At 37.9% G+C, this 9,705-nt stretch overlaps 1 protein-coding gene across 1 annotated transcript in view; it reads right to left on the reverse strand.

Moving 5' to 3' along the window:
• The window catches only part of calr3a (calreticulin 3a), a 7,472-nt gene extending 1,169 nt beyond the window's left edge, over window positions 1-6,303 (reverse strand). The window contains exons 1-8 of the mRNA XM_042417825.1: window positions 6,098-6,303; window positions 5,116-5,217; window positions 4,335-4,538; window positions 4,052-4,146; window positions 3,746-3,955; window positions 1,395-1,508; window positions 1,038-1,181; window positions 794-886 (exon numbers count right to left, since the gene is read on the reverse strand). Of these exons, the coding sequence (XP_042273759.1) occupies window positions 794-886; window positions 1,038-1,181; window positions 1,395-1,508; window positions 3,746-3,955; window positions 4,052-4,146; window positions 4,335-4,538; window positions 5,116-5,217; window positions 6,098-6,191 (1,056 nt within the window). The 5' untranslated portion in view covers window positions 6,192-6,303. The remainder of the gene's footprint in view (window positions 1-793; window positions 887-1,037; window positions 1,182-1,394; window positions 1,509-3,745; window positions 3,956-4,051; window positions 4,147-4,334; window positions 4,539-5,115; window positions 5,218-6,097) is intronic.
• Between the last annotated feature and the right edge of the window lie 3,402 nt (window positions 6,304-9,705).

Below are 9,705 nucleotides of genomic sequence, written 5' to 3' on the forward strand. Positions count from 1 at the left end.
TTTTTTTTTAATGTACAACACACCGTGTTTCCACACAAATATACCAAGAAATGTCCACAAACAATAGTAGATTTAGTCATCAATGAATACACTCAGTCTTTCTCAACATGAAGTTTGGACTTTGAGAACTCTTTTTGTCCAAACAAACATTTGTTCCCATCCATACACACATACGGAGCAATGTGGGGTGTTTTACTTCAGAGCACTTCAGCATGTGGACAAAAGGAACCAAAGATTGACCTGTGCTACCACCTGAATTACAGATGCTCCTGAGATAAGGCTGTTCTCCTGGGGGGCTGATCATAAACATTGATTAGTCAGTCTTACTGGGTGCTGGCCTGCAGCAAACAACAATGCAGACTAAATAAGGCATACTTCTAACTTTTCTGCATTTTTGCCTCCTGCTCACTACTACTGTTGTGCTTCACTAGGAGGGTGTAGCACACTATTCCCACCAGATCATTCCTCCTATCAGTGAAGGTGTCCTGAAAAACAAGTCAGAGTTGCCAGTGCAGCAACAAGAAAGTGATCCCTAGCTGGCTTTCCACTCCCAATAAACACAGCTGTGTTTGTTGAAACACACAACCAAGGTAGTGCTACTGGGAATCAAACCCCCAGTCTATGAGGTGGTGGGCAAGAACCTTGGGCTGCTTTTCTTCACTGTCAATTGAATACCTTTGAGTTACTGGACTGTTGGTCAGAACAGATAAGCACTGAATACACAGTGTGGTGTACAGTAGGCTCTACCTAGAGTATATAGTATATTAATATTATATTCTGAGCACAGTCCTACCTTAGTAACTCCCCAGGTTTCCTTTCCGAACTCCTCTGCTTCTTTGACATCATCAGTGATCAGGAAGTTGTCAAAGATGGTGCCAGATTTAACCTGCACAGAGACATTATTCACTCATAAAGTGCACATATACAATATGATGATAACTCATCATCCATTTCTATGACACATCATGATACATGTCTGTACGTAGGCCCAGTAATACAGTTATTACAACTCTCGACAGCTGAGTGGTAATCATTACCTGCCATAGGTCCAGGCCCAGGACTCCAATCTTGTCAAACTTGTACATGGTGGCATCATGAGTGTATTCTGGGTTATCGATCTCAGGGTGCACCCAGGCTCCCTTGTAATCGGGGTTGTCAATCTGCTTGGGTTTCCACTCGCCCTGCAAAGACAGCACAACAGGGGTTAGGACTAGAGGTCATACTGGGTTCTAGAGTAAATCCTTGATTGATGTAATGCCTTCAGAGTATTACCTCCCCTCCCTACACTTCCCAAAGCCTTAAACACATTCATTTCTTTTTACAAATACTGGTCAAAGGATTTTAATCATTCCATCTACAAAGGCTTCAAACCCATGCAGCTTCACAAGCCATACCTTATATTCTGGGTTGGTGATCATGGGAGGTTCCCACTCTCCGTCCATGTCCTCGTCCCAGTCATCAGGCTTCTTGGCATCAGGGTCAGGGATGGTCTCTGGCTTTTCCCAGTCCTGGAAGGTAGCAACATCACAGTTACCACACAAGTCACTAAAAAATCCAATGTTAAAACATTGTGCACATCATAAAACAGTAACAGTGCCTCAGCCCTGAATTGTCTTGATTTAATTGGTGAAAAGCCTGGATTATTCAGTTTTTCAAAAGTTGGCTACATTTTATTTAGAAGGGTTGTCAGAGCAACAGACAATTTCATTGTCATATACGAATGAATGCTTTTGTTATGAACACGAATAGAGTGATTTAGGTAAAAATATGATTTTAGATAACATGTAAGATCTAGAGAAATCATCAATATCTGTTGGTGTAGTTAATTTACACAATAAAGAGTAATCATAAAATACACACAGAATCATATCAGTACACATAAAATCAGAACCAATTCAAATTTAGTTTGGGATATTATGAGCACAAGATATAAAAGTATCCAACAGAGCAATGGAATGATTGGTTGTAACACTGGTCGTGTAATTATGACATTTGTATGGAAATCTGTTGCTTATATATGTAAGAGTATGAAATGTATACACACACAAGTGTGTGAAATGCACTTGCATCATAGGTATAAATTGCATACACTTGGATTGAGACGATCAATAAAATGTAGTTAAATCTAAATTTGAACGTTGGATTTAGAGTGCCTCTGCTATATAAGGGATTATATTACGGTTTCAGTTTATAACTAGAATATGTGTTGAGTAAGATACTGCAGCGCCCTCAGCTTTAAATGAACTGCTGTGCTGCAGCGGTAAAATGTCTGTAGCCAGAGTTCCATCCAAGCCAATCATGAGTACAATCACATGATCAGCACATGATTTCCCTTAAACCAATAAACCAATCCACTCACTGAAAAAGAATGCAATGTGTCTTCATTGATTAAGATTAATTCATTAATTAGCCAGTCTAGATTTGCACTGTGAATTCTATCTGCGCACTCTGATGTGTGAGTTTGTTAAGTTTATCTACATTTCTAGCACAACATGCTTCGGGTAGTCGATCAAAGTGTACACAAATATGTCACAATTCTTGATGTGTGAGTAGCATTCATTACCTGAACCAAGACTCTGGTTCACAGAGTTATCTAGATATAACTTTGCTAAGTAAAACCCAGAACATCTCTTTTTAAAATCAGTTCATGCTCCAGAGTTGAGAGTTCCAGGTTTTCCTCAGAAAAGTTGAGTAGTTGACCTGGTAAATCTGCTTCTTGGAACTAGTCCTAGGTTTACCATAGAATGCATCCAGTCAGGTGATAATATCTCAGTAGTGTTGACAGTAAAAGGTATGATGAGATGTCTGAGACCGCCTGAGATTCCAAAGCTATTACACCCTCTTTGACAAAGCCTAGTCCCCATTCAGGCAGGGTTACAAGCGAGGAGTTCTAAATTCAGTGAACTAGTACTCATCAAGCGTCTGAGAATACCAGTGGGACAGCAAGAAAGTTTCTAAAGTCCCAAGAGTTTCATGTCTTATCCCGAAACACAATTAGGTCAATATCCAAGCCATGATATGTTAAGTTAACCCGGCCCTGTTCTTCATATTTGGAAAAGTGAATTAGTTTGACTTGATTGCTGATTTGCAGTTCTTCAAAGCTGGCTTAAAATGTATCTGGAGCCTTTAATCCTGAACCTGCTTTATCAGAATATATAGGTTAATAATATCATTATTATTGAGAAACTAGTAAAATCTGTTGGTGTAATTAACACAATGTTCACCACAAAGACAAATAATTATAGCTGATAAAATATACAACAGAAGAGAATATAACAACTTAACAAATTAACCGAATATTTAAAAAAAGAGAGACAAAATTCAATTAAAAGTGTGTGTTAAAAGACAAATGAAACCAGAAAATATGGCATTGAACTATGATATTATGGGGGATTTGTCATTTGAACACTGTCATTTATAATGGACTACTTAGATTGAAACAATCTAATTAAATAGGAGTAAGTTAATAATTTAAAGCTAAGTGCATGCTGGGGGCTTTCATACAAATACAGTACTTCCTAATATATCTGCAATCATATGATCAACACTTAGCCAATGGTTATGGCTCTCTACTCATGTTGTCTTTATTTCAAATTAAATCACACTGTCAAGATAATATTATCCAGGTTTTGCGAATCAATCCTGTAACTGTTTGAAGAACCAAATTATCTGGATGACCATTAGCCTCAGCCTGTTAGTCTGAATTACTGAACCAGATGTGAAGAACTGTGCTCTGATCTCCTACCTCAGGCTTTGTGTCGTTGGGGTCGTCAATCTTGGCCCTGTCGTCCCAGTCACTGGGTTTCTTGGCCTCGGGGTCCTTGATCTTCTTCGGGGGCAGCATGTCCCAGTCGTCCTCCAGGGAACCTGACTCCACCTTCTCATTGTTGATCTTAACTTCGTACGTCTGGTCTGGATTCAGGATCAGTGTGTACAGGTGGGTCAGCTCATCATCCTGGAGAGAGGGGATGGAGGGACTTCAGAGTGAGCAAGAATCTTTAAATTCATGCTCACATAGGACAACAATCTAAAATATTCATGCAGTAGCTACCTTGCATTTGATGTCTTTCTTGATGAGGTGGTTCTGTCCCTTGTAGTTGAAAATCACATGAACCTTCTTTGTGCTGTAACCACAGATGTCAGGGCCTGGAGACAAAGGTCATCTTATGTTATTTATTTCATTTCCTTTATTTAAAATGACTAGATTTGACAGCTGAATGTAAAAAATAACTTGTCAGTAAAATACAACAAGCATCCTTCAAAGCACTCTCTTCCTCAAACACTTGTGTTCCGTGGTTAGGCCTCACTGCCTCTAAAAGACAAACATGACTCACCAAACATGATGTAATACTGTGAGTCTCCATGCATGTCGCTCTGGTCGAGGTCAGAGGGGAAGATCTTGACATAGCCGCCTCCGCAGTCAATCTTCTGCTCGTGCTTGATGGTAAACTGGATAACCAGGGGCTTTCCCTCATTGCTAAATGGCTCAAAGCGGGCCGAGAGGGCGTAAAAGCGGGCGTCCTGGCTTGTCTGGATACCTGGTGTAGGTGAGAAAAATAACTAGGAATGAACAACTGTTAGCAACAAGGGCTCAAAGCCATTCATTGCTTTTGTTTGTGACTGTGCAGTATGGTTCCCTTGTAAAAGATTTTTTTATTCTCATCAAAAGGGATCATGATTTATTTGGAGGAGGGGCCTTGTGTCAAAAATGTAGTGTTCGTTTTTTGTTAAATATTCCTAAATTAATCAAATGACCACACAGCAAACCTGGGGCCAGAGAGTATTACAGCATGGAAAACTGTAAACAATGCATTAAGAGTTTGCCGGTTTATAGGGGCCCAGTGGCAAATGTTTTACCCGAGGGCCTCCTAGCAGGTTATTTCAGTTCAGCATGTAATCTCAGCACATACTGCACAGGCCAACTCCTCGTCTTTTCAGCAGCTGCACTGAGAGCAGGTCATATACAAAACCCCTTTTACCTACATTTGCATGATACTAGTGATCTGCTAGTATTTGTGATATGAAAATGCACCCATTTCAGGCACATCCATTTGTATCAATTGTCTCTGACTTTAAGTCAAACACATAACACCATACAGAATATATGAGAATTACCTTTATCAGCCTCAGCATCCCCGTAGAACTTTCCAGCTGTCAGTTTCCACTGACCGTAGTCCGACTTGTGCTTCGACTCGGCCCACCGGCTGCTCCATCCGTCTGAAACACAGAAATCCAACTCAGCTGGTTACACCATCTTCCTGTTAGTTAAAACTGTATTATACATCTATTATACTGCTTGTTCCAGACACCCACTTCAAATTGCGGCACTGCTTTTGCAGAAGAACACCGGAATTCGACGACTTTGCTTACAAAATAAAAGCGGACATTTTAAGAAACTAATAGAGAGGCAGGCTTTGGCAATAACAGGGGTTTTGGTGGGGACGTATTATATATATATATTTCTCTTTTGCAACTGATTTACCACTAATACTGTTTTTAGCTTCCATTTTAGTCTGTATTTTTTCAAATCTTGACAGTTAAGAGGTCTACGGACTTTTTTTTTTTTTTTTTTTTTTTTTTTTTTTTACATTTCCATCGAAGTTTTGCTTTAATTCCCTCTGGTTCGCACATTGAGGACAGTCAGAGTAGTTGGGTTATACCAAAAAGTCCTAACATGGTTCAGCGGCACAATATCAAAAGTGAAAGAATCTCTGGACTCATACCAGGATGTCAGCCTATGAATATTTTGGTATTCCCATACACAAAAATACTGCCTTGACTAAATTGTGACAACCTCCATTTTTCAAATAATATTTGAACATTTAGTTAATTTCTGTATTACTTTAGCTTAGCTGGTCTGTATTTTTTAGCTAACATTACCATCACCTGACTAACAGACATAACGTGGCCTAACGCTATTACACTGGGTTCAGTTATTAGTAAGGTCATTTTGAAGGAAACACTTTGTTTGACGTGCCAGATATTAAAGATAAACGACCAAATGATACGGCGGGCTGTTCAATGCAGTTAGCAGCAACTTTCACAACACAATCATTCATACATGAGGGAAGAAGACATGGAATAGGCTATACTGCACCTCCATCCAGAAACTGCTCCTTGAAGTAGACAGCAGCGTCAATAGTGACAGTTATCGATGCAAAAACCGCAAGAATGGCCACTGGAAGCTTCATGTTGGTGCCAGGGAGGTAAAGAGAGCTGCTCTGAGGTGAAACCAGCTAATAAAGCCTGCAGGAAACGTAACCTGAGAATTTCAACAGCGCCGAGCCCTGCACAGATGGCCGCGGCTCATTGGACGAACGTCTCGCCAATGAAATGAGACCACGAGTTAACTTTCGGAAACGCTCGGGTCATATCGGGCGAAGTTCGGAAAGGGGCGGAGGCTTCCTGAAAATAGGAACACGTTTCATTCATGGACGTATCATAAAAACTCTTAAGATACATCCATGGTTTCACTCACCAGACAGGTTTCAGAGGGGAAAAGCCTTTAGCCTCGACTGTGTTCTTGTGTCCCAAAATACTCCAAAACAGACTAAGCTCGGTTTCATTTGGGGGGGCAGTGTTTGGCCTACGGCCGATGACATCAGCATGATCACGTTTGTTTGTTCTTCCAGTTTGATTCTTCATTAGTAAAGCTTTTGGAGGAGGAAACAGGGCTTCAGTTTAAATATCCCACAGTAGAAAAACAAGTTATTTTCTCGTTGTTTAAACGAGGAAACGTTTCTCCTTTTAACAACCAAATGTATTTCCTTGTTACGAAATTCGTTATAATGATAAAGTTTCCTTATAATAGTAACCTTTACTGTGACAAACAAAGCTGACCAACCATAGGATTTTAATAGCAGATGTCTGATTTTGTCAATTCAAAATCTGAACGACCATTAAACCCACTTTCTGGACATGAAAGAACTGTCGAGGAAATGATCTCTAAGTGGCGTATATATGTAACCATGGTAACACGCATGCGCATCAGCGTTTCCCCAAACAAGTGAAAAGCAGCTAAAACCTAACACCATGGTTAAAACAACGCTTTGCTGTGCTTGTGTCAGTCTGTATTGCGCAGTTCCTCATTAACAGTGAGTGAAACGTATTGTGTTAGTTCATCACATGTAACTGGTGAATTTTCAAAAGCTTCAGGTCTTAAACTCAACATCAACAAAAATGAGACTGAAAAGAAACTTGTTTAAACTATGTTTAATATCCCTGTGAAAAGATGTGTAAAATATCTTGGCATTCATATTTCAAAAGATATGGCTCTCAGACAGCAGCAAAATTTTTCATCCTAAACTTAACAAAACTGAATCAATCCTCAACATCTGGCTTCAGAGGGACCTTTCCATTTTTGGTTGTGTTATTAACAATGGCTGAAGGTGTATCAAGATTTGTTTATCCTGCTCTGTCACTTTTTGTTAATGATGTACTCTGTAAGGACATTAATAATTTATTTATCAAATTTGTGTGGAAATTAGACATCATCATCTCAAAAAAGAAATACTAAGTTGAGAAAGAGCAGAAGGAGGATTGGAAATCTTAAATTTTGTTAACCGCAACCATTATGGAATTTTATACCAAATAATATATTTAAAATATTAGGTGGCCTAAATTTTCTAATGGGGTGTAACTACACTGCCTCTAAATTTCCGACAGAACTCTCAAAGTTCTATCAGCAGACCTTATTGTCTTGGGAATCATATTATGTTCACAACTTTTCACCACATAAGGATATAATCTGGAACAACAGTAATATTACTGTTAACAATAAAAGTATATATAAAGAGAACTGGATAGAAAAAGGTAATAATCTTTGTGACAACTTTGTTTGATCTTTCTAGTTACAAAAAACTTTCTAAGAGACAAATCTTTTCCAGTTAGATACAAAGAATTTCTGTAATAAGGACTATATCTACAGGTATAATTGAGTTAATGAAATGTCACTTAGGTTATCAAAATGTTAATGTTCAAGTCCCTTGCTTAAATGTTGGTGGAACAAAATTAATAGACATGAAATGTACGAATAAAACACATGAGAAAAGACTTTCAAAACTATAAAAAGATTTCACCCAAAGGAAAAGCTTTTTGGAATTCACAATTAGATTACATTAACTGCTGCAAAGCATGGTTATGCCCCTTCCAATTTTGTTTGTCCAAGTTTGTTTATTATGTTTAGAATTTTATCCATTTTTTATAGTATGTTTTTTATTTATCACAATTTGTTACCTTCTCATATTTCATTTAATTGATATCAACCAGTTTTAAGCACTGTAATCTTGAACTATATAATATCCAAGCTGAATGTCTGTATATTCAGAATGTTCAATTAAGAATTTATTTAAAAAAAAACTATTTTGTTAGTTTGTGCAATAGTAACTAAATAGACAAGCTCAAATATAAAAATAGATAGAATAAATAAAAATAGAATAGAGAGATTAGAGATACAACCATAACTAGAATATTCTATTTGCTGAATATACACTGCTCAATGATAGTAATATGCTATAATACACTGTACATTAGTGCAAGTCATGTGGTCATATTGCTATTAGGTAGTGAGGTGCAGATTGTTAGAAACAGATGTTAGACAGAATTAAGTGTACATTGATACATGTATAATTTACACAATATATAGACTATACATATGTAACTGTATATATATGCTCAGTGGTGTCTGCCATACACAGAACTACTCTGACAGAACAGAGTTTAGACAGAAAACAGAGTATAGAGATGTTTCTAAACAAACTACCATAACTGCAGTCTTCAGGATGAAGGAATATGTCACCCACTGCAGCAGTGTGACTCACTGATATGTCTTAATAGTTTTTGACCAATAATGGAGGTCTATGGCACAGAGGAATACTATATATCAGACCTTGGACACACACACATTACTTGTAGTCTAACCAAGATAAGTTCATTGTTGGTTTGGCTCTGCACATGAGATTTGTTGACAGTAAGAAAAATATAGAAAATTGCCGGCCAAATCCTTCAAAAATCAAATCAAAACCAATTTTCTCAACATTGTATTTATTGTCTTGGGACACCAGCCTTGCGATGTACTGTGGCTTTCTTTTCCAACTTGTGTTGAATTTTGTATTAGTCTACTGTATAGCCTATATTAATATAATGCATGATTAATGCTATGCAGAATAGCCTATTTACAACTTGGATTCATCGTAAAACTGAGATGCTTTGTTTTAACTCAGTTGCTACCTGCTTGGTAGTGTACTGTCCCAGTGGATGGCACGCTGTGATTGTATAGTTGTTTATAGAGAGTTTTGTACAACATCGTAATCAATGAAATTCACATGATAATGTTGGAAGAAAAACTCTGTAGAAAAATGCTGTACCTGTACATAGCATACAACGCTGAATAAAGTGGCAACAAAAAGCTGTTATGTAGCTTACCATACATAGAATGAATGAAAATATGTTAGGACTGAGCTGTGAGCAAGGATAGGTCTACATGGGTGAGGAAATCAGTTATTGACATTACAGTAATATCAATTTCCCATAACACTTACAACTACATAAACATAAGTTTTGGAAAAACCATGAAAGACTTAAGTATTTTCTCCTGTGTTTTCAGTCCATAACAGCTTGTGTGCACGTGCAGAGTATCTGTACAGTATCGGCTATGTCAAATTTGTACATCTTGAGAAAACAGAAAATACCCTGTTAACATGTCCA

The sequence above is a fragment of the Thunnus maccoyii genome, chromosome 7 (assembly GCF_910596095.1).
Source record: "Thunnus maccoyii chromosome 7, fThuMac1.1, whole genome shotgun sequence".
NCBI lineage: Eukaryota > Metazoa > Chordata > Actinopteri > Scombriformes > Scombridae > Thunnus > Thunnus maccoyii.